Raw genomic sequence first — 23448 nt, forward strand, 5'->3', positions numbered from 1 at the left:
GGAGAGGTAATGAAGTTAGGATGACTTTTTGACATATTTTTCAGACTTGTATAAAGTGAACAATAATTGGAATTAAGTAAAATATTCAACATTTGAAACAGGTTAAATTAGAATCATTTTAGAATAAAAAAGTTAAATGACAGAATTCATAAGAACTTCTTTAACATGCAAAAGTGAACAATTTCTTGGGTTCATATGACTGTTGTGACATTTATTTCTACTTTAAAAATACAGTAATATAAATTAAAGAAAACAAATTGTTATTTTTGTAAAAAATTCCAAATTTCTTGTTAAAGAGAAATTAAAATGTAGTTGGACTTCATCAAAATTCAAAACAGAATTTCACAATTATTACCCAGACATGAAGGAATTGCCATGACCATCTTTCAGAATTATTTCAAACTTATTCACATAGAATTTTTATTAGTTTCGCTACTACAAGCACATTGAGACTATTTCCAAGTAGACGATAGCACTGTTTCACAGCTATATTCTCAGGAAATCCTAGAAGAAAAGAGAAAACAATTTATAATATTATATAATCATTTGTAATATTAGTTTCCAGAGATAAAGATTGCATTCTTAGGAAGAGTACACCAGTCATTTACATTAATAAGTCCCTAGGGTCTCTTAAGGGAAGAATCAAAAATATTATATAATATTACATTGCCTACACAAGACAATACATTACATAATATCATGATAGTATACTAACACAACATGCATAGACCTCATTAAAATCTGCGTATTAGTGAATGTTAGGAAAAGCAGTGGTTACCATGATTTCACATGATTTAATAACAGCTTTATGGAGACAAAAATTCACATTTTGTGAAATTCACCTTATTTAAAAAGTGTATAGTTTGGTAGATGTTAGTACACAGTCAGAGTTTTGTATACATCTCCATTATCTAATTCTAAAACATTTTCATCACCTTGAAAAGAAAGCTACTATCTATTACCAGTCATTCCCATTCTCCTTCCCTGCCTCCCAACCACTAATCTACTTCCTGTTTCTATGGATATGGCTATTCTGAACATGTAATATAAATGGAACCACATATATGTTGTCATTTGCTTCTGGTTTGTTTCACTGAGCATAATGTTTTCAAGGCTCATGAATGATACAAAGCAATACTTCTTTTCTTTCTACGACTGCATAATATTCTATTGCGTGGATATACCAGACTTGTTTATCCATTTACCCACTGACATACAGTTGGGTTGTTTTTATTTTTTTATTATCATGAATGATGCTGTTATGAATCTTATGTACAAGTTTTTGTGTAGACATGTTTTCAGTTCTTCTGGGTCATAGGGTAAGTCTAAGTCCAATAGTAGAGGAACTGCCAGACTATTTCCCAAAGGGGTGGACCATTTTATACTCCATCAGCATTGTACAAGGGATTTTATCTGCTCACATCTTTGCCAATGCCGCTACTATGTGTCATTTTATGAAATGGTACCTTAATTGTGGCTTTGTTTTACATTTTTCGAGTAACTAAGAACATTCAACATCCTCTCAGGTACTTACTGGCCATTTTTTTATATTCTTTCTAGAAATATCTATTCGAATTCTTTACCCATCATTAAACTGAATTATTTTTCCTTTTGTCACTGAGCTGTAAGAGTTCTTTATAAATTCTGGATACAAGTCCCTTATAGTTGCTTTTTATATTCTGCTTATTTTCATAAATTGACTTTGCCATATTGGACTTCTACTTGTTACATTCTTTTTCAAAGGAAAATGGCCCTCAGAGTCTATTATTTGCTGGAACAAAGCTTTGAAATTATCATCATAAGGACTGTCCATGCTTAAGAATGCACACTATTATGTTCGATACAAAGAATTTCATATTCAGTATCCTTTGGCATATCAACTGAATAAGGGACAAACAAATTAGATAATAAAATAAAGGAAAAACTTATAGAGCATTAAGAATAGCATAATTTCATACATTTGTATGGACCAGAATTTAGAGTTGATTATGATTAAAGTTTCTTTATCTACATTTGGCATTAAACTTACTGCTTTAAAATAATATTATCACAATAAAAGTTTATTTGCAATTGACAATAATCATGAAATTGCTGTTGTAAAGATAACATGTCTTAGCCAAACACATTAGTCATCTCATCGCAAAAATTATTTCATTCAAAGTAGCCAGAAGTACAAATATATCTACAAATAGATATTAAGAGTATGCCAGGGATGATCTTTTGCAATATTAAGATTACATCAGAGGGGAAGAAAGGTTTGAAAAACAAAGAATTTATAAAAAATAATATGTATTTTATATATAGATATTAAAATCTAATCTGGTTTACAGAAAATGACTTTTTATGTTAGGTTACTTTTTAGAATGAGCAGGTGCCAGTGAGGATGTGCAAAAAAATAAAGGAGCCCTCATGTACTACTGGTGGGAATGTAAAAATTTGTGCAGTCATTATGGAAAGCGGTATTGGGGTTCTTCAAAAATTTAAAAATGGAACTACCATATGATCCAGTAATCCCACTTCCAAGTATTGACTCAAAGAACACAAAATACCAATTTGAAAATATATATGTACACTATGTTCACAGCAACACTATTCACAATTGCCAAGATATGGAAACAACCCAACAATGGACAAGTACCCAACAATGGACAAGTGGATAAAGAAGCCGTTGGGTATATATGCACATGAGCGTGCACACACACGCATGCACGCACGCACACACAGCACACACACAGTGGACTAATACTCAGCCATTAAAAAAAAGATGAAATCTGGTCATTTGCAACAACATGACTGGACTTCCAGGGGATTGTGCTAAATGAACAAAGTTAGAAACAGAAAGACACTTTATGGTTTCATACACTGCGGACTACAAAGAGAAAAAAAAAAGAAAAACTAAAACAGATAATAGAATGATGATTACCAGAGTAGAAGGAGATGGAGAGGGAATGGACAGAAGGGGTTGGGATAATGACCAGACAATTGGTGGAGGACATGGTATGATATCGTTAATGAGGTAAGAAACTGTTCACCTGAAAACCGTACAGTTTTATAGACTAATATTACCTCAATAAAAAAAAAAAACCTCAATAAAAAAACATAGGTACAATAAAAATGATTCTCAGAAACAGAATTAATGAGGCCAAGATAGCAGCTTACATTCAATAAGAATTTCCCTCTTCCAAAGCCTGCTATCTCACATGTGATTGCATGTCTTTAGTCACAAAGAGAACCAGACAAAACGTATATGGCAAGATCAATGCAAATCCATCACTGCCAGTTTAAAAACCAACCAAATAATGCCCATTTTGTATCCAGAGTCAATAGGAACACATGTGAAGGACAGTTCTGTCAGAGTGCTACTCAATAATAACAGAGGCATGCTTGCTTGATTTTATAACAAAATATATGCTTAAAAAAAGCTAAGCAATTAAAAGGGCTTTCTTAAGCATATTATACACATATTTTCATAGAGCTTTGAAAAATCCTACTTGTCTCCTAAAATTTAAAAATAAGGAAAAATATTTATGAGGTCAAGATTGTAAAAGCAAATAAATGTAAATGTCCACCATAAAAAAAACAGCTGACATGTCAGTTGTTATGTAAACATTTTACATATGCTAACATACGTAACAAGCCTGGGCTATAAATATCATTTTACAAATCCATAAAGTAAGGTAGAGGGTAGTTAGGGTAGAGCTAGGATAGTCCAACCATGAGGTTCATACTGTTTCGGTATTACCAAAGCGACCACTACTCCTTGAAAAACAAGCACATGAGCAATATTCAGAAATAAATTTTTATTAAAGAGGCCATCTCTTTTCTCTCTTCATTACATAGAAAATACCTCTGATTACTCATTCTAAAAAAGAGAAAATAACAGTAACTAGGAAAGCAGACTGGGAATTATACTCTTGAGTCCAATTCTCAGCTTTTTATTTGTTTTATGATTTTGTCACTCACTTTATGACACAAACTAAGACAAGGAAAGTTTGTGTTTTTCTTAAATCATGCTCCCAGGATATCTAGGAGTGAATGAGATCACTAAGAAAAAGGCAGAGTACAAAACAAACCTAGTTGCTGTGACTACACTCAGAGAATCATTTACCAAGAGGATAGTCAAATTACATTTGGCAGTTTGTTCTCAGAATACAAAAGGGAAGTGCTCTAAAACCTTATCTATTAATTCATCACCCTTCTACCACCCACTTTGCCATTTTCTCTTTTCTCCACTTAAACGTTCTAGTGAAGACAATGACACAGAATTAATAAAATGTTTCTTTGAGCAGCACAAACACAAATATAGTCCCACAAAAAAATGAAAAATTCCTCAACTGCCTTTGAATTTGTTTTAAAAAAGATAATGCTAATCATTCTTTCAGAAGATCCAGTGAGGGGTTATGGCAGCAGGACCTCTGAAGCAAGAAAGTAAGTAGGAGAAAAAAGTGCTATTAACAACCAGCTCTGAGGAAAGATGAAGATTTGCAGATTTGGCCCTTCTCCCCCTACAAACCACTCAGACCATTACTGAAATAAAGAGAGGGAGAGTCGAGTCTGAAGGAATGGACTGAAGCAAGTAACCAATGAATGAGGAAGAGAAAGGAAGGAAAATGCCAAATGGCACAATCAGGAAAGGAAGATTTCTTATACCCATCAGTCTGGGCAAGGGTTTGTTCATAAAACACAGGAATCCCTATGAATTCGGGGACCTTTATAAAATGAAAGCTGAGGTCTGCATGTATATCACATACCAAACTCTGGAGGAAATCCAAGAAGATTTGCTATTTCTTTAGGAGTGAAATATCGAAGTTTAAGCAGTAACAATTTTGCTATCTTTTCTTCTTCTGACAAATTGGTAAGGGATTTGTAGATAGTCTCAATCTGTAAGAAAACATCCAAGATAACTGATAAAGGAGTGCCAGTAGATTTGTTAAAACCACTAATTGTTAGACAGTTTAAAATGATGGACATAATAGTCTACTGTAACACATGGTAGCAAAACACACGGGAAAATGTGCAATAAAATGCGTAACAGGCCCATTAACAGCACGCAAACTATGAAAATAAACAACAGTTTTATTATGAGCAGATCAAGGCATTTTCAGTGTAACTGTCACTTTTAATGACTCAAAAATTAAATCATATGAATATAAACAATAAATGACAATAGAAAAACACAAAAAACACAATAGAAAAACACACAAAACAAAAACCAAACTTGGTCAGCCCATAAAGTCTATTTACCGTGCTAACAAGTAATCACTAAAATATCTACTGTTCAATAACAGGTTCATCATACTAAGGTATTTTCTTAAAACAATAAAACATAGGTAGTAAATTTACCACTGAGAGAATTTTTACTATGAGTGAATTTTATTAATAGTCAGAGTTTAGATAAGTATAAAAGGAGATAATGTGATTTCACTTCAAAACTAATAAAAAATATTTCAAACTTATATCAAGTTTGTATTCAACCATTCCATCATGAAGAGTTTATAATTTTTTTGTAATCTCAGCCTTATTAAATGCGCCACCATACACTAATCTATGGCAGTCACTTCCTACTTACAAACATCAAACTACCTGGTTAGTCACAGTGTCCACAATCAGCACACTATGCATGCAACAATGCCACTGATATATATAAATATATACACACATGTATACAGATATACATGTGTGTATATATACACGCACATATTTCCATGAAAAATAAAATTGCATGTCACAGCTATTTTCCATATTATCCATTAGGCATATTAAGTAATGTGTGCATATACACACACACACACACACACACACACGAAAACCATAAATAATAATAATAATAATAATGTCTTGGGGAGTATAAGTATACCTTACAAAGTATTCTAGCCACAAAGAATTTATAATTGAAATATTAAGAATCTTGCTAAAATATAATTTTTCCCAAATCATGTGCTCCAAAGGAATGTTCCAACATTAATGTTTGTGCATAATTTTTGAGAACATTAACTACTACATGCTATATATCATTTTACCCTTTATGGAAGCAAAGGAGTTACAAAGACAAGAATAAGGGAAAGCAAAAACATTTAACATTCTATGTACACAACTGCATCTCCAGTAACAAAAAGAAAAGATTTATTATAAAAAATTATTACACATATGAATATACTAATGAGTATGTACAATAATTTTAATGTTCTCAAATTTTAGCTATTAAATATAATTTCACTGAAAATAATTTTCAAGTATTTTAGTTCTAAACTACATATAGTACCTGTACATCCTCTGTAGTTTGCAACACAGATCCTGTTCCTTCTATGTACCTTCCATAACTGAAAAATTAACATAAATATTATGCAGTACCTAATGTATTTGTTAATGGTAACTTTCTTATATATTTCTTTAAAGAGTAATAAATTTCCATCATTCTGAAATATTCTGAATATCACATAAATATGTTTTATAATTGAATAATTACTAAGTAAAAGATAAAGATCATTCTATGTAAACTTCCCAGGCACTAAACTGGGCATCATTTAAGTTGTGTAAATACCATTTTACTTTATGTATTACTGTCATTTCTCCATACTATCAGTTTTAATGTTCATCAGTATGAAGCTTACACTTGTTATGACTTTATTTACAAATACTATCCAATATTGGCACCCCTGCTATATTAAACCATATGTAATGTACATGAAAATAAATTGCTGTTAATTTGCCTAAACCATCATTTCTTCTGATGACCCCAAAACCCTACTCTCCAGTACCATAACAAATACGGATCTACCAAACTTATCTGCTTCTTACTGTAATACAGTATACCTTTACTTTTTCATATAACAATCAAACCACTGTATAAGTAATTGCATGAAATGCATAAAATACTACAGAAATGCAATGTATTCATATTTCTTTCCCTAAGATCATTACCAATATGGATGTTCAACATATCATTATTATTTTTCCCTAACTTATCAATTTAAGATATAAATTAGAAAAAGTCACTATGGAAAATGTTTTTCAAGTTGTTTTCTCATATCACACACACATAAAATGATTAAAAATGTGTTTATGTCTACATTAACTACACTAAAATAGACTTTCACAGTGTTTCCTTAATACCATCTTTATAATTTCAAAAGAATTTCTGGGTTATTTTATTACAAAATTGGTAAGTCTTGTTTTATGAGAAACCTACCACACTAGGAAATAGAAAACAGCTGACTGTAGTCTTTTAAGGTAATGGAAAACAATAAACTCACTTCCTTGGAATTTCAAGGGCAGAATATGAGAAAATCAGAATGAGCCTGGTGTGTCTATATAAAAAAACACTGCATTTTGAACAGATAACTATCTAGTATGGAAAAAGAGAAGTCTTAACTTTCACATCATACAACTACCTATCAAATAAGGTTCAGTGGCATTAACAAAGCGGAGATAAATATCTTTTATATAATTTTCTGGAAATATCTAATTTCCCCCTTTTTCCTAGGTTTAATCAAATTGATAATAACATTTCAGAAATACATTAAAGCCCCCTAAAGGTAATCAATAAAATAAATTCATATATCTATAACAGAATAGAAAAGTTCTATATATATATTCACATGTAATAATACCCAATATATATTGTGCAATTATAAAAGGGGGCAAGGATAATGTATATAGTGTGCTATTATCTAGTTTAGGGGATAAAAATACACATGTATAGTTAGGTATAGCCTCACACCCAATAATCTGGAAGATGAAACAGTTGAACAGTCAAGAGACGGAAGTGGAAAAGAGTCTACAATATTAGTACTTTTAGAATTTTGAACCATGAGAATATTTACTTATTTAAAAAACTGAATAAATTTTAAGTATGTTTTAACATACCCCAGATGATTCCATTTTGTTTATCTTAAAATTTAATTTCTTCTTAGACAGTGATCATGAGAATAGACATAAATGTTGGAGGTCTGATGTGCCATAAAATGAAAGGTGCTAAAAATCAGCAATTCACCATCTATAGAAAACATGTTTCTACCACAGATAATAAACTCCCATGAAGGTCATCAAACAAATGGCACTGTCTTTTATAAGCACTTTTATGGATTGTGCACATGTTTTGCCAAGAGGAATTTTACTCAAGGATTCTACTAGACCAAGAAGCAGGCAATTAAGGACAAGAAAAAAATCATTCCATTATTTTATAAAATACTAATGTTTCTGAAAGAACCAAAAGCCATGAAATCCTGTTTAATTCTGGACATACCACAAATAGAGTCTCTTTAATACCTACCCTTTTGTGAAGCAGGTGGACCTTCGGCAAGTAGGCTTAACAATATCTAACAAAAGAGAATATCGCAACAGTGACTCTGGTGGTAAAAAGTACTGCTTCATGTCAATATCATCTTCAAGAAAGTCTTTTAACATTTGCACAGAGAGATCGCTATCCTGTTGATGTTTTCTGTCAATTTCTTTTGCAGTTTCAAGCTTAAAAAGAACAGTCTCTTTTTGAGAATATTGCGTGCTATTATCAAAGCAATTATGTGGTTCGATTATCTTTTCTTCAAGTTTCTTTTCTGGATCTATTGCATGTTTTTGCAGGACTTCAAAGTGAATTTCGGGGAACTCCATTAATATCTGAAATTAATAGAAATACACAAATTGTCAAAAGCTTCAATAAAAATAAAAGACAACTTAATGTATAAATTCCAGTAAACATCATGCAAAAATATTCTTTAGCATTTACAGAGGTATTTAAAAGCAAAGAAACATGGTTTACTTGTATTTACACAAGTTGTTACAAGTTTTTAATCACATAGCTAGAATGACATCATGCTACTATTTATTTCATGGAGTTACCGCTTTTTGTTTTTCAGAGAGGGAGGGAGGAGCACAGGGGACTGAGGTGAGGGTGCACCAGTGCATTGGTGAAGGAAATTCTATGGGGACTACACCTGAGGGGGTGAGGGGAAGCAAATATTATTTAAAAATGAACAATGATGTAAAAAGTAAAAAAAAATTATTAAAAAAATAAATTTAAAAAAAACACGAGTCAACAAAGTAATAGGAAGCATGTTGAATACAGATAAAGCATCATATTTGGAAAAGAAGTTTTGAAAGCACCATTAATATTTCCAGAAAATGTGTTTTGAATAAAAGCCCACTATTTCAGAGACCTAAAAAAATCTAGTAATTAAAAAAAGAAAAGCACTTTTCATACTGCAAGGTTATTGCTACTGTTGAGTCTCCTAGGAAAAAAATGTTGCTGAAAAGTAACCATGTGTTAAATAAAGTTCTATTGTATAAAAGAAAGACAATTCCAGGAATTCATAATGAACTGTTTCTTAGTATTTTTTATAAACTGTTTTTTGAATTGCCTACATGGAAAGGATAACTATTGGTATTGTATAATTAGATATTATATAATATTGGTATTGTATTATAGGAGATTCAAATCACATTATTGATCCCCTATTAGTAGAACATACTTTTGAGTTCTTACCTGTGAGCTCCACTGAACTAATCCAAACCAATTTTTTTTTTATTAATCACTACTGTATTTTAATCAATTAAGGGTCAATAGGATTAACATGAAACAAAAAGTAACCAATGTACTAACATACTCTTGCACTATTTTTAAAATTAGTATATTGAATTTTATCAAAAATAGTCAATGACTTCTACATAAGGGAAAGTAATACATGTAAAATAGTCAAGAAAGTAAATTACTGAGGAAAAAAAGCATAGTAGCAATAATTTTTATTTTACTTTTAACTTACTTTTCTTCTAATGATGAAAGAAAAGTTTTTGATTTATGACGGTGGCAACAGAAGAGAAAAACAACCTTGGCCATAGACATTGGCAATGGTCTATATTACAGACTATATAGCACACATATTAATCCCCACAAGGTTGTTCTTGAAAATAAATTAACAAACTGAATATATTTACAATATAATAAAAAACAACAACAATAATCTAACAATAATAATAATAATAACACCACCTGCCCAGGGACTTGAAAAGAGAATGGCTCTGGCTGAAGCTTTGCGATAAGGAAATAGCGTAGTCTTGAATTTGGAATGCCAAGCTGTAAATAAAGCAGAGCAGTTAACTAAAGGAAATTAAAGAACTCTATATCAACTGTTAGAAGGTAGTGAAAAAAATTCACTCAGATATATATTTGGCTACTGCCAAAGAAAAGTCTTTGATTGATTGAGAAGACTTCTTTATGACACATTCTTAAATCTCTGAAACTGCTGCTTTGTACATTTACTTGGAAAAAAACAATGACTCTTATGAATCATATGTACAAGTCACTTCATTTTATATTCTCCAGGTAAGACGTTATGTAAGAATATTTTTATATTTGTTATTGATAATATAGTAGCCATAAAAAGTGAAATTTAAATATAGAAATTCTTGGATATTTATTACATCATTTTATTTTTTAAAAAGGAGGATTTACTAAATTTTAAAAGTAAAAAGGCTATAAATTTGAAATAAACTTAAAAACATCAGGTATATTGCCAATTTCCATAGCTTATATAACTTACTTATGAAATGGGCAATGACATTTGTTCTTCTAGTAAGAACTATGACAAAAGATGAAATAGTGATAATAGTAATATCAAATGTTTACCAAATATCATATCAAATATCATAACCACTTAAATGTCTTACCCACACAAATAGAAGAAATGCTTGTATTTTAATAATTTGACTCAAAAAAAGCAATTAGAAAATTATCTGTTCATTTTTTTTCTATTTTGAATTATTGTCAAGCATATACCACACACCCAGTATATAAATACCAAATGTCACATATCTTCAAAACATACTACCCTTAATTTTCTATGTGGAAAGAAAAATACATTCATTGTGAGTTTTAAGATAGACAGATGTTATATATCTATACACATACATACACATTTATTTCATAAAAATATATTAGTAGGTCTAAGTGCCTGTATTACATTGTTTAGAAATTAAGACTCATGTCTGAACTCATTTCAGCATTTACCACTAATATGATCCAAAACAGATCCATTCTTTTCATTGAATCTAATTACCTTTGGGAAAATTTATATAAGAGTTTTTCAGTGTGGTACCTACGGAGGTTGGAGACAATAGAAATTCTTGGTACTGAAAGCCGCAATTTTCTATTGTTTGCACTAAGAGGTCTCTGAAAAGACAAAAAGAAAAGGAAAAAGAAAAAATTTCCCCTATAGTTAGAAATGCAGTTCTTACATAAAATACCGTACGTAAAGCTTCATTCTAACTCCACTCAAATTTGTTAGAAAGAGAATGATCCTAGAACTCTAGTCAGTCAAGTACTTCTCAAAAAAAAAAAAAAAAAGATAACTATTATAACTCTCTAACTCTATTATAACTCTCTATGTATAGAACGGTATTATAACTCTCTATGTACAGAAATAACTTTCTATTATAAACAAAACTTAATCCAATCCAAACTGGTGGAGTTAAAATTGCCAATCTACTAATGATAAATTTACTGAGGGAACTGAAACAAAATCTGCAGCAAATCAGACGGGAAAACACTGTAGAGAGCAGCTCAGTCAAGAACGTGGATGGGGCCTCCCCGGTGGCGCAGCGGTTGAGCACTGGGTTGCGAAGCTGCCCGCGGCCTCGGCGGCGCCGGTTCGATCCCCAGCTGCTCCCCAGCCACTGGAGGAGGGTCCCACATGGCGCGCAGACCTCTCCTGCCGCCCGCTGCTCCCCTCAGCAGTGTACTTCGGTCCTTCTGCCTGCTCTGCTCCCTGCTCTGGCTCTGGTGAATTCTCTCACCCTCCCGTGCTTCTGACTGTACCCAGTGCATGTATAAACAAAACAAACAAACAAATAAAATAAATAAATAAAAACATGCCTCTAGGGGCCTCCCTGGTGGCGCAGCGGTTGAGCGCTGGGTTGCGAAGCTCCCCGCGACCTCCACGGCGCTGGTTCAATCCCCGGCTGCTCCCCGGCCACCGGAGGAGGGTCCCACATGGCGCGCAGACCTCTCCTGCCGCCCGCTGCTCCCCTCAGCAGTGTACTTCGGTCCTTCTGCCTGCTCTGCTCCCCGCTCTGGCTCTGGTGAATTCTCTCACCCTCCCGCACTTCTGACTGTACCCAGTGCATGTATAAACTAACAAACAAATAAATAAATAAATAAAATACGTGCCTCTTTAAAAAAAAAAAAAAAAAACATGCCTCTATTTAAAAAAAAAAAGAACGTGGATGGATGTTTGCTCTCCGTTTGGCAAACGGAGAAAGGGCCCTCACACATCGCTTGCTTCTTCCATCTAACTGTAGGATAGAAAACACCTGCTACCATGACCAACTCTTACTGAACACATAACTATTTCTTTTTTTTTCCTATGACAGTCAAGTATAAGTTTAACTTTTATTAAACACATGTTTTAATTTACATTAATTTTAGCATGAGTGTTTGGAGTAAATGAAAGGTTAAATTTATTCAAGGTTACTTGCTGATAGAATTTGTGAATGGTAGTAAAAGTCTTCATAAACTATAGTTCGTGTAGTTTTGAAGACCATCTTTTAAATAAATAAATATTTTAAAGCCTAGTGTTATGAGTTATTCAAACACTTCCCTTTTACAGTGTTTCTATTACTTACTTTGAAAATTTATTAATAAAACAAGCTACAGTGATAGGTGATTATATGAATGTATAGATGGAAAGGGATGTTACCACAAATGTAGCAAAATGATCATGTAAAATTTAGGAACTGATTTTCCGGGTATTCACTATATAATTTTTTCAGTTTTTGTTTATGTTTGACAATTTTCATAATAAAATCACTATGAAGATGAATTAGTGTTTTAAATTTCAGGTTTTTTTTTTTTTTAAAGGTTAACAAAAGCACTATTTCTAAAGATACAGGAAACAACAGAAGCAGCTAAAATTGAGAAATACCATTCTCATTAAGATAAGAATTCTGGACAACTTCAAACATCAAAATGGGAGAGAATCAGTTAAGCCTAACTTTGTGATAATTTATATTATTAACTAGTAAGAATCAGTTCTAATGAACAAAATACACAACCGATGTATAACGTCAGAACGTACATGTTTATTTTTAGGATTATTGTATCCCGCTATAAAATAGACCACGTCTAAGATGAACATGTGACAAATGCATTTCTTACCTTGTAGAAGATACTTCAAAACCTTTAACATTTTCTAAAAGAATATACTTTGGTAATTTTTGTAACCTAAAAAAAATAAATAAACAAATGGCAATCCAAATATTTCATCACTAAAATACAAAAAAACTTTACTTGTGGGAGTTATGAAGTAAGTCATTTTCTTAACTCTCTTTTTAATAGAATTTTATGAGATGAAAACAACTCATTTTATTCATTTCCTCCCATACAAATGGCATACTTGATAAAGTTAACATTTGAAATGTTAGTTTCCATTGAAGTTTATCTCAAAACTTGGGTTCACACAGAGAACTCTGAACTGCACAACTCAAAGAGCTGTCATGTCCAGAGAATGGCAGTTTCCAGGGTAAGCACAAATTTTCAGGTCATAGGCAAGATCATTCACTTATATCAATATTAGCATCACTTGCATTAATACAATGAACAGAGGCTTGAGAATTTAGTTATTAGGCTGTAATTTTCTGTTACTCACTGTAGCAGCAACCCTGAAAATGGCAAACATTTGCAGTTATTGCTAGTCATGACAGAAAAAGATAAATGATGTGCACGGTATCTGAAGGCAGCATCAAACTCTATTAAATAACAAACATCACATTCTTCTAGTTGCAAAGTTTTTAAATTTAACGTAATTTTTTAAAAGAAATGAGGTTTTTACCTTGGGAGAATATCTAGAATATATAAGAAGCTCTTTGTCCTTGGATCTGTCACATCACCTTGCAGGCCAATTCTAAAAGGGAAAAAAAAGCACAAATACATTTACCAAGAATCTTATAAGAAGATATCAAATTAATTTTAAAAAGTAAATACTGAGAGAATTAAAATTAGTTGGTCCTTACAAAATAAACAATCATAGTTGTTGCTATGAAGAACAAATGCATTCATTGATTTAATTAAAAATATAAAAAGCCTTGCCTATTAATAAATACACTTAAAATTTATTTTTACAGAACAGTATGTTAAGTGACTTACATATAGCAAAGAACAAAAAGTCAATGAAAATTAAATTCAATTACTCTCTCTTAAAATGACTTGATATAGGAAACACACACATGCACGCACACACACAGCTTTTGCTCTATCCCAGATAAGCCAACAAAAGTTCAGATGAATGAGTTGGTTTTATAGGGTGGCAACATAACAGATGATGGTACTGATGACTAATCAATATCCAAACAAATCAAAGTAGTAGATAAAATTGCAACAATTTTGTCCAATTTTGACCTTAAGAGACTTAAACTTAAGGTCAAAACTGGTAATGTAACAATCAGATTTTACAAGTAAGATTCAATATGATCAAGGATCGAACAGAAAGAAAGACGTGGATTGAGCATGAGTAGTAGAAACAGAGGAACAGGGAATAAGATCTTGCTATGTATTAGCTTCACAGTCTGAACTCTTCTCATACATGATAGCAGGACCAAAATCATCAGTGGACAGAGGCTCAGATGGGAGATTAGAGTCAACTTAGACTCCCCAGAAATCTTCAGTTCTTTCCATTTTATCCCTTTCCTCTCAGCATTACAAATATGATGTTACCACAAAATCATGACTGTTACCATAGGCTATGTTGGGCTGTTGCCTGTGTGATTACTGGGCTAACATAGAGTGGGGGAGGTAGTAGGGAAGATAAAGGGGGCCCATGACAGTTATTACATACGAGGTTTCACCATGCTGGGGCTGCATTCTGTTCTGTACTTCTTACTGCAGGTTAAATATGTCATATGCTTGCATCTGCTTAGAGTCATCTATACATGGAATGTCCTCCACATTTTCCAATACCTTCCCAGTATGCTTTCAGACACAGCTCAGATATCACCTCTAAAAGAAAATCCCCTGTCCTGGTATATAACAATTCTTTTTCTCCTCTGTGCTCTCATGGCACCATCATCATTCGTTTATTGTATAGGTTATCTCATATTATAAGATAATTATTTGCCACTCATTCTTATTAGAACTCTTATCGAAGCTCCTTAAGGATGAGAATGATAGCATCAAGGCAATGTCAGGTTTATAGGTACATAAAAAATCCTTCAGAAATTAATTTCCTAAAGAGCTAGTTAAGCCAAAATTAAAATGGAAATTAACCATGATAATAGTCATTTAAATGAAAACCTTATTATATGTGATAGCTCATTAAAATCATATTATATAAACAGGAATATGTAAAGTAATTGATAAACCCTGACTCTGACACATTCTAATTATATGGCTTTGGGAAAGTTACTTTTCTATGCCTTAACTTCTCACTTATAAAATGGTAACAGCAATGTCTATTTCAAAAATTTGTAAGTTAAATCACATGTTCCATGTAAGATTCTTGGAGGATTATTACTGCTGTTATTATTTTTAAAATTTTAATTATTATTAAAATAACTAATAAAGATAGATTAGTAGAAATTTCATCTAAGATATAATTTCCTGAAACACAAAATAAATACTAAATTAAAAAAAGATACAACATAAATATAAAAGTCAGAATGAATGTTCATATGATTTTCAGAAATGTAAAATTCAAATTCATTCTTGATTGACTTGTAAATTTTACAGCCATGCAATTTAGGACATGAATATTTACTATGGAAATTTATTTTGATTAATCAGTGTTAGAAAGATATTCCTGAAAGCTCATTAGTTTAAATAATTTAAGTTAATTTGGCTCAGAAATAAATACTGAATCTTAAGTATAAAAGATGTCCTATATAGTCTCTACATATCTAACACTGACCAAATTACTTTGTTCATTTGGCAGTAATTGCCAATTCCTTTATGACTAATACTGAATTATAAATATGAATAGATAAAAGGAATTATTTATGAAAATTTCAAACTATGGAAGTATAGCTGATGGACTTCAAAGTGTCCATGCTTGAAACTGCAGTATGATTTGATTTAATGAGTCCTTCAAAAGTACTCTTTCTCAACAGAGCAATATTTATTATACATACCTTGTGAATGGTTGACAGGGAGGGCTCATTAAAATCATATTGAAAGATAATCTGTCAAACTCTTCTAGTGTAATACCCTAAGAAATGAACATGGGGGGGGAGGGGAAAGAATATGAAAACATGGACAGAACGGGAAAGAAGGAAAAGTGCTAACTATAAATAAACATGTCAGAAATTTTAATAGTTCCTTTAACACTTAATACTTTTCAAATCAACTTTACTTAAACTAACTTTAAACAATCTTGTGAGGAAGAGGAGCAATAAACAGAAACTATGAAAAATTAAGAGCCTTTCTCCAAGTCCCAGAGACAGCCAAAGCAGTGATAGAACACTGAATCCTAAATCAGGAAACAGTTTCCTGAATCCTAAGCATTTGAAGCTCCTGTGATGCTCAAGCCTAAAATTGCTGTTTTCTGGAGCTAAACATGGAGAACTTTATTTTATAATTAATGATTTTTATCATAGTATATCTATGAAATTTTAATATATAATATATCTAGGAAATTAATGATTTTTAGCATAGTATATCTAGGAAATTTTTAAACAGCTATCAATAACATATTTTAGATAGGAAAAATGAGGGACAGACCAGTCACCATGCCTTTCATATATATATATGTTTCTGCTAATAAATCACAAAATGGAGAAAGGTGTCATTTTTAGATATCCACAACTATTACATTGTTTTACAGTTGTGTATATTCAAAGAAATTCAAAAGATTACAGCTAAGATTAATTTAAGTAGTCACTATTGGCCTAAATGGTTGAAAAATGTGTTATTTTGCTCCCATATTATATAGCAAAAGATAAATGTAGAAAACCAACTCATGGGTTTGCCAAACAACTGAAATACTTTAACATTGATTGTGAGAATGTAAAATGGAACAAACACTATGGAAAGCAGCATTTTCTCAGAAAGTTAAAGAAACTGACCAAATGATCCAGCACTTAGGTATTTATCCATAAGAAATGAAACCAAAGGCCCATGTAAACTTATAAGTGAAATTTCATAGCAACATTTTCGCAATCTAAAACTGAAACAATCTAAATGTCATGTCTACGTTAGATGACTGACCAAATGATCCAGCACTTAGGTATTTATCCACAAGAAATGAAACCAAAGGCCCATGTAAACTTATAAGTGAACTTTCATAGCAACATTTTCGCAATCTAAAACTGAAACAATCTAAATGTCATGTCTACGTTAGATGAGTGGATATACATATTACACTATGTAATATTGCATTGCACTGAAAATTATTCACCAAAAAATTAAAGAAGAGCAAACTCCTGATATACACAACATGGGTGAATTCCAAAAATAAAATAAATTTAAAAGTTACACTCAAAAAAAGTATTAGAACTGGAAAATTTAAATGATATAATGACAGAAAGGAGATCAGTGGTTGCTTTGAGTTGAGATCAAAGAGCAACTAAAATGGGGCACTCAGGAATATTTTAGGGTGATGGATGTTCTACACCTTGATTGTGGTAGCACAATTATACACTTGCAAATATTGGTCAGAACTCAAATTCCAGACATAAAATGGGTGCAGTTTATCCTATATAAAATTATGACTTCATGAGAAACTTATATGAAAAAATATTCACAATAAATTGGGTGAGAAATACAATTTTATATTAGTTTTTGAGTAACAATGTTTATCAGTATTAAGTTTATCAGTATCCCTCCTGCTGAGTACCTTCAACTTTGACAGGCTGGCTAAATTGATAAAAAGCATTCAATAAGTAATAGCCAATGACTGCTTCTTGTTTTCACTCCTACATATGTATCACAATTATTGCTTAAAAGTAAATTATTAAAGAAAGTTAAACATCATTACAAAACCAAGCATCTAAAGAAGTCAAGTACATTCTATTTAAATCCGTTCTCTTGAAGACCAAATACTGAACTCTCTCTCAAGCTGTAAGTTTTTTTTTTTTTTAATTTAAGGGGGGGGGGATATAATCTAATAGACTATAAAATATTAATTCCCTTCCCCTAAACTTTTTCATTTATATGATTTATTCTCCACCTAACACCAGAAACCAGTATATTATAAGGCTATGCAATCACATTTATCTTGCTACATACTTATTAAAACAATGACAGTCATTACTCACTTCAATTGTCTTGGCAAGTAACTGGGTGTGAGGAAAATTATATTTGTATACTTCATTAGCAACAGTGTTTACATCAATGGCAGCCACCACTTTTGCAGGTATACAGCTTTCTGTAATGATAAAAACATTATATATATAAACTAACAAGTATTTATTCATGACCTCGTCTATTAATACAAATCTCCTTCTCAATACCACTGAGAATGCTTTTAGGTAAGTTCTGGTAAGCTTTTGTTTGTTTTTTTAATAATAGTTTTATTGAGTTATAACTGATATACCCCAAAATTCACTCAATTAAGTATCAGATAAGCTTTTTAATAAGATGAACAATTGGTGTCCAAATGTAAGCAGGTCATGGACCAAAAAATTAAAATTTTTGACAGACCATGACAGAATGTGAGAAGAAAAAGGGAAATAATTAAGAGGGCACTGACCTTGTCATGCTGCTAAAATCCTTTCAAAATCATTTCATATTCAGACAGTTTTGCCAGTCTTTACATGGCAGTCAAAATATAAACTTAAACTATGTAAGCAGAGCTGTTATCATTACGCTTTGCAATTACCACCTTCTTCACACTTCTTCCCGTCTTCCCGAAAACAAATATGTGTTATGTTAACCCTGTCCCAAATGAGGAGAAAGGGGAAGTTTTAAAAATAAAATTGAAACTTCTTTGGAAAATGATGAAAGAAAATACTGCAAATTACACAGCAGTTCCAAAAGACTATTTCTTTAACAATCATTTGCTGTTAATAGTTAATGTAGGTAGCCGAAACATCAAAAAATGAAAAAGAAAATGAGGATGTGAGGCACTGGAGTTCATGCCACAGGCACTTGGAAATAAAATCCATCTATGGAAGATGGGACAAGGGAGGAAGCCCCCCCACACTCAGAAAACAATCATAGTCCTGCACTGAGGCCTTGCAGATATGAAGGCAGAGACAAAACAGGGCACACACGTCCATTTTGTGTACTAGGCTCAAGACACTCAGCTAGAACACTTATCTCCTTGATACTCTGCTGCCTTGCATATGGGCCTCAGGGAACTTCTGAGCACTACTTAGTAATATCACAGGGAGCTGCCTCCAATCGAATTTACGTTCAATATCCAGTTACTTGAGTTAGTATAAAATAAAATTCTCATAAATAAAAATCAATCAAGAAGGCTTTTAAACAAACAAAAAAACAATTAGTATATAAAGGTGACTTTACAAAATTATAAATCTATTATAATTTAGGTCAAAGACTAAGCTACTACTAATTATTATAAGATCAGAATTAAATAAACTTAATTAACATACACAACTACTTTGCTGTTTTGCTATATAAGATATATTGTAATTATCATGGTATAACTAGCTTGCATTTCTACTATATATGGAGCAAATTGGGATTGTCTAGAACTGGTTAATATGACTTTTCCCTTTTCCCAGGCTGACTGAAAAAACCAGTGACATGCTAAATCTGTACCACAGTCAATAATTAATTTTTGTTCTTGTCTTACATGCCTGGAAGACATAACAACTAACAAAAAGCAACCACCAAGTGAGTGATGTGGCAATCCAAGAACTAATGAACTAAAAATTCACTCAGGAAACAATGGATTTTTAAGGTCAATTAAATTAGTTTGCACCCACTGATGTACATATTTTAGATTGATGTGAAATTAGAATGCACGACATGACCTAAAAAGTTACTTCCATGAGAAATGGATGTGCTAAAATAATACTGACACTAAACTAACTTGCCTTTCCAAAACCTAATAAAAACTGGATGGATATATTTCTAAGAAAACAGTTACTTATCAATAATACCAACATGAAAAAGCAAGAATGTCAATTCTGTCAAAAATCTTAGACTCCAAAACCAAGCTCCAAAACCAAGCTGTCTTGAAATTTCTTACTATAACCCTCTATCTGTAGCCTCTAAAAATTTTTAAGCTGTATACACAGATTTTAAAAATATTTAACTAAAAAAACCAAAGTAGTATAATTCAACAGAATTTTGCCTATGTTAAAGTCATCAATTAAATGATCCAAGAATAGTGATTCTCAAAGAAGGGACAGAATTTGGGGAAGACATTCCACCAGTATCCTTCCATGGAGGTGGAGAATTTGTTCTCAGTACTTTTCTCTAATGTTTTAAAAAACCCTGGATATTATTCATGTCATTTCAGTATTATTCTGGACTGCATACTTATCAACAGGTAGCACGGGCATAAAATGTAAGAGAAATTCAAGATAAATGATTTTAAAAGGTTGTCAGACTGATTCTGTAAGAAAAGGATAAAGGGAATCATGCTCCATTTACATGAGGATTGAACTAAAAAAAGGCTAATTTAGTTATTTCAAGACTTATAAGTGAGATGTCAGAAATGTCAAACCTGACAAAGTATGTATAATTCGTAATTATCAAATATATTTTTTATTAAACAAAAAACATACAACACACACATACATGTTATTTGAATAGCAATAATTTTCCTTCTTCTGTTCATACTTTGCAGAAAAGTTGTAGCAAAGAACCTCTGGTTAGTGATAGTGGAAAAGTACACATTCACACTCTATTTCCAAATATTAAATCAAAAAGTCCACATGGCCATACACAATTATTAATGAAAGCAGAGGAATAATCAATATTTTAAAAATGCAAACACAGAATTAACCAGCCATTTTGAAATAAGGAGTTTTATTTTTTCTTCTTTAACATTTATTTTCCAACCTGTGCCTCATATAGGTGAGTTACTTGCATTACCTCATTATAATCATACCTGAGACATCAGGTTTGTTAACACTGACACCTAGTTGTGAAATGGAAGATTAGATGAATACATCAGATGTCTATTTGCTTTCATTCAAATTAATAGCTTAATTAGGATGGAAGTACTGAGCAAAAAGAGACCTGCAAGGATTCTGAATCTAAAATCAGAGGTCAGCAGACCTCTCCTGACTCACCTGAGGCTCCCCTCAGCAGTGTATTTCAGTCAATCCACCTGTTCTGTTCTCCATTCTGTCTCTGATGAATCCTCTCACTCCCCCACACCTTCGCCCTGTACCCCAGTTCTTGTACCCATAAATAAATCTTTTTAAAAAAAAAAATCTCTCCAATAACGCTAGAAAAGTCCATTTATAATGGTATAGGCATAATGAAGTACCTAACATAACTTGTTCGTTCTCTCTCTCTCCCTGCCTCCCTCCTCCATCGTTTCCTCCATGTCTCCTCTCTCTCCTAGCAAGCCCCACATTACCCTTAGCCCTGAGGATGCAGACAGCCTCAACTTCCAGGGACACAGGCTGTTCTCTAAAAAGAAAGCTTATTTCTAAATATAGGTAGTTAAAATTAAAGCTCTAAACTCTATTAAAGCACAGCTCAACAGAACTTCCTGTGATGACAGATATGTAATGTATTTGTGCTGCCCAATATGACAGTCACTAGCCACATGTAGTTACTGAGAAATTAAAATGCAACTAGTGCAACTGAGCAACTAACTTTTCATTTTAATTTTACTTAGTTTAAATGTACATACTACATGTGGCTAGTGACCACCATATAGGACAGCACAGACCTATAATCATTGGAATCACCACCAGCAAAAGTACTGGGTGGTGGGAAGGGGGCATATATAGTGAGAAAAGAGAAAAGCAGAGTCTATGGAGTCAAGAGAAATTGTGTTCAAACTCTGGATCTGACACTTATTAGTTATGCAGTCTTGGAAATTTAACTTCTTTTCCTAAACTTTAATTTCCTAACAGGTTTTTTCTGTGAGAAAACTTTTTAACAGGCTTTTCCTCCATGCTTTCCACTTAGCATTCACTAACTTCTTTAAATGTGAATTATCCTCTTGAAGATCCCTCACTGGCTAGGCCAAGCCCAGCGGGGCTACCTCCCCTCCCCCTCGCCGGGACGCCCTCACAGGGTAAGGGACCAAGTCCCCAGGCCTCTCGGTGACAAATACACTTAGAATTGGGAATAGGCTCTAAGGAGGAGGCTCACCCCCATCCCTAAATCCCAATTTAGTCTGACTTCAGAGCCTAGTCTTGAGGCTCATTACTAACAAAATGGGACCGTGGAGGGGCCCCACCACCCTTCTGTATAGGGTTCAAGGGGTGAGGAGGAAAGTCTCCACGGGTCGCCAGCCCCGGTTTGCGCTTTCAGGAGGTTTCCTTGACAACCGAGCCCCCCTCGGTCCCCCGCCTGCACTATCCCCGCCCCCAGCGTCATCCCGCTCCGCCCCTCTGGCGCCCTAACTGGGGCCTGCACTAACGCGCAGATAAATAGTGAGGCATTTCTGCTCACTCTCACCTCGCAGCGCCTGGTGCATGCCTCCAATGCCGCTGTACAGCTCTAGGACCCGTAAGGGCTCCATCTCGAAGCCTCCACGCCGGGAAGCGAGGCCTACCTGGTGCTCGGTTCCTCCTCCTTCCGCCCGCGCAGCTCCCTGGCTTATGGTTCCGTGGCTCTTCCGTTCCGCCTTCTCCTGGGGTTGAGACTCAGAGCTTCGAGGGGCAACGCGGATTGTAGGGCTGGCGGGGGTCTGCGGGGGTATAAACGACTGGAAACTATAAGGCTTCCCATGTGAATAACAGTCACCCTTTGTTCTGATTTACACTCCATCTTGCTTCTAAAATGTACTAAGAAGTTTGAGTGGGGGAAAAAAACCTCAGGCTCAGTAGGTGGGTGAAATCTGTCCTCACTTCAAAATAAATTAACACAAGTTAGAATACAGAAAAACTCACTATTTTTCCACACGCTGTTTTCTTGTCCTTTGGTAGCCTAAAGTGTTCCAACTTTCCATTAGCCTCAACCTGTCCCAAGAGCCTGGTGTGCCCACAATGGAGTAATGGAGATAAATCAGTCTTTTTCCTAAGGAAGGTCCAGAGTTACAAGTTCAAAAAACAGCAACAAGCGGCCGAGCCCAAGAGCATGCTTTGAACTTATCGTAAAATGTTCTGGGAACACGACCTCTCCTTGCTCTAGGAGACAAAGGAGCAAGGCCATCTGCATAGACTTGAAGTCTGAACAGCTAAGAAATCTGATGCCTGCCTTCCGGTAAAGCTAGTTTTTTCACTTCCACTAATTACCACGGAGCGGGATAAAGATTTAACAATGGATAGCCAACCTTTTCATCTCTAATGTGCATTCTTTAGAAAGGAAGAGATTAAATCCCATAGTTGCTTTCCTCTGCATTTAGATAGCATCAACATAGCTTTAGGTTA

General features: G+C 33.4%; 1 protein-coding gene across 2 annotated transcripts; it reads right to left on the reverse strand.

The window, feature by feature from the left end:
• Positions 1–250: 250 nt before the first annotated feature.
• On the reverse strand, positions 251–23089 carry TRDMT1 (tRNA aspartic acid methyltransferase 1). 2 transcript variants are annotated; one of them, XM_037510674.1, is made up of 12 exons: positions 22969–23089; positions 22535–22766; positions 18235–18344; positions 16111–16187; positions 13821–13892; positions 13148–13213; positions 11095–11164; positions 9986–10069; positions 8273–8616; positions 6263–6320; positions 4752–4881; positions 251–504 (listed from the first exon to the last, which is right to left on the reverse strand). In XM_037510674.1, exons 2-12 carry the CDS (start codon positions 22596–22598, stop codon positions 404–406), a joined length of 1176 nt encoding a protein of 391 aa, XP_037366571.1. In that variant the 5' UTR covers positions 22599–22766; positions 22969–23089; the 3' UTR covers positions 251–403. The 2 variants fall into 2 exon arrangements, with proteins under 2 accessions (XP_037366571.1, XP_037366572.1); XM_037510675.2 differs by lacking the exon at positions 22969–23089 and having other exon boundaries at positions 22632–22714.
• Positions 23090–23448: the final 359 nt, after the last annotated feature.

The sequence above is a fragment of the Talpa occidentalis genome, unplaced genomic scaffold (genome assembly GCF_014898055.3).
Source record: "Talpa occidentalis isolate TD23 unplaced genomic scaffold, MPIMG_talOcc4v2.1 talOcc4.14, whole genome shotgun sequence".
Lineage (NCBI taxonomy): Eukaryota > Metazoa > Chordata > Mammalia > Eulipotyphla > Talpidae > Talpa > Talpa occidentalis.

Excerpts from the sequence above, each read along its gene's own strand:
- TRDMT1 (XM_037510674.1), bottom strand. The coding sequence starts at position 22,598 with ATGGAGCCCTTACGGGTCCTAGAGCTGTACAGCGGCATTGGAGGCATG. Across the intron at positions 13,214-13,820 it reads ATTCTAGATATTCTCCCAAG|GTTACAAAAATTACCAAAGT; the intron begins GTAAAAACCTCA and ends TATTTTTTTTAG. Across the intron at positions 6,321-8,272 it reads TCCACCTGCTTCACAAAAGG|TTATGGAAGGTACATAGAAG; the intron begins GTAGGTATTAAA and ends TTAATTTTTCAG.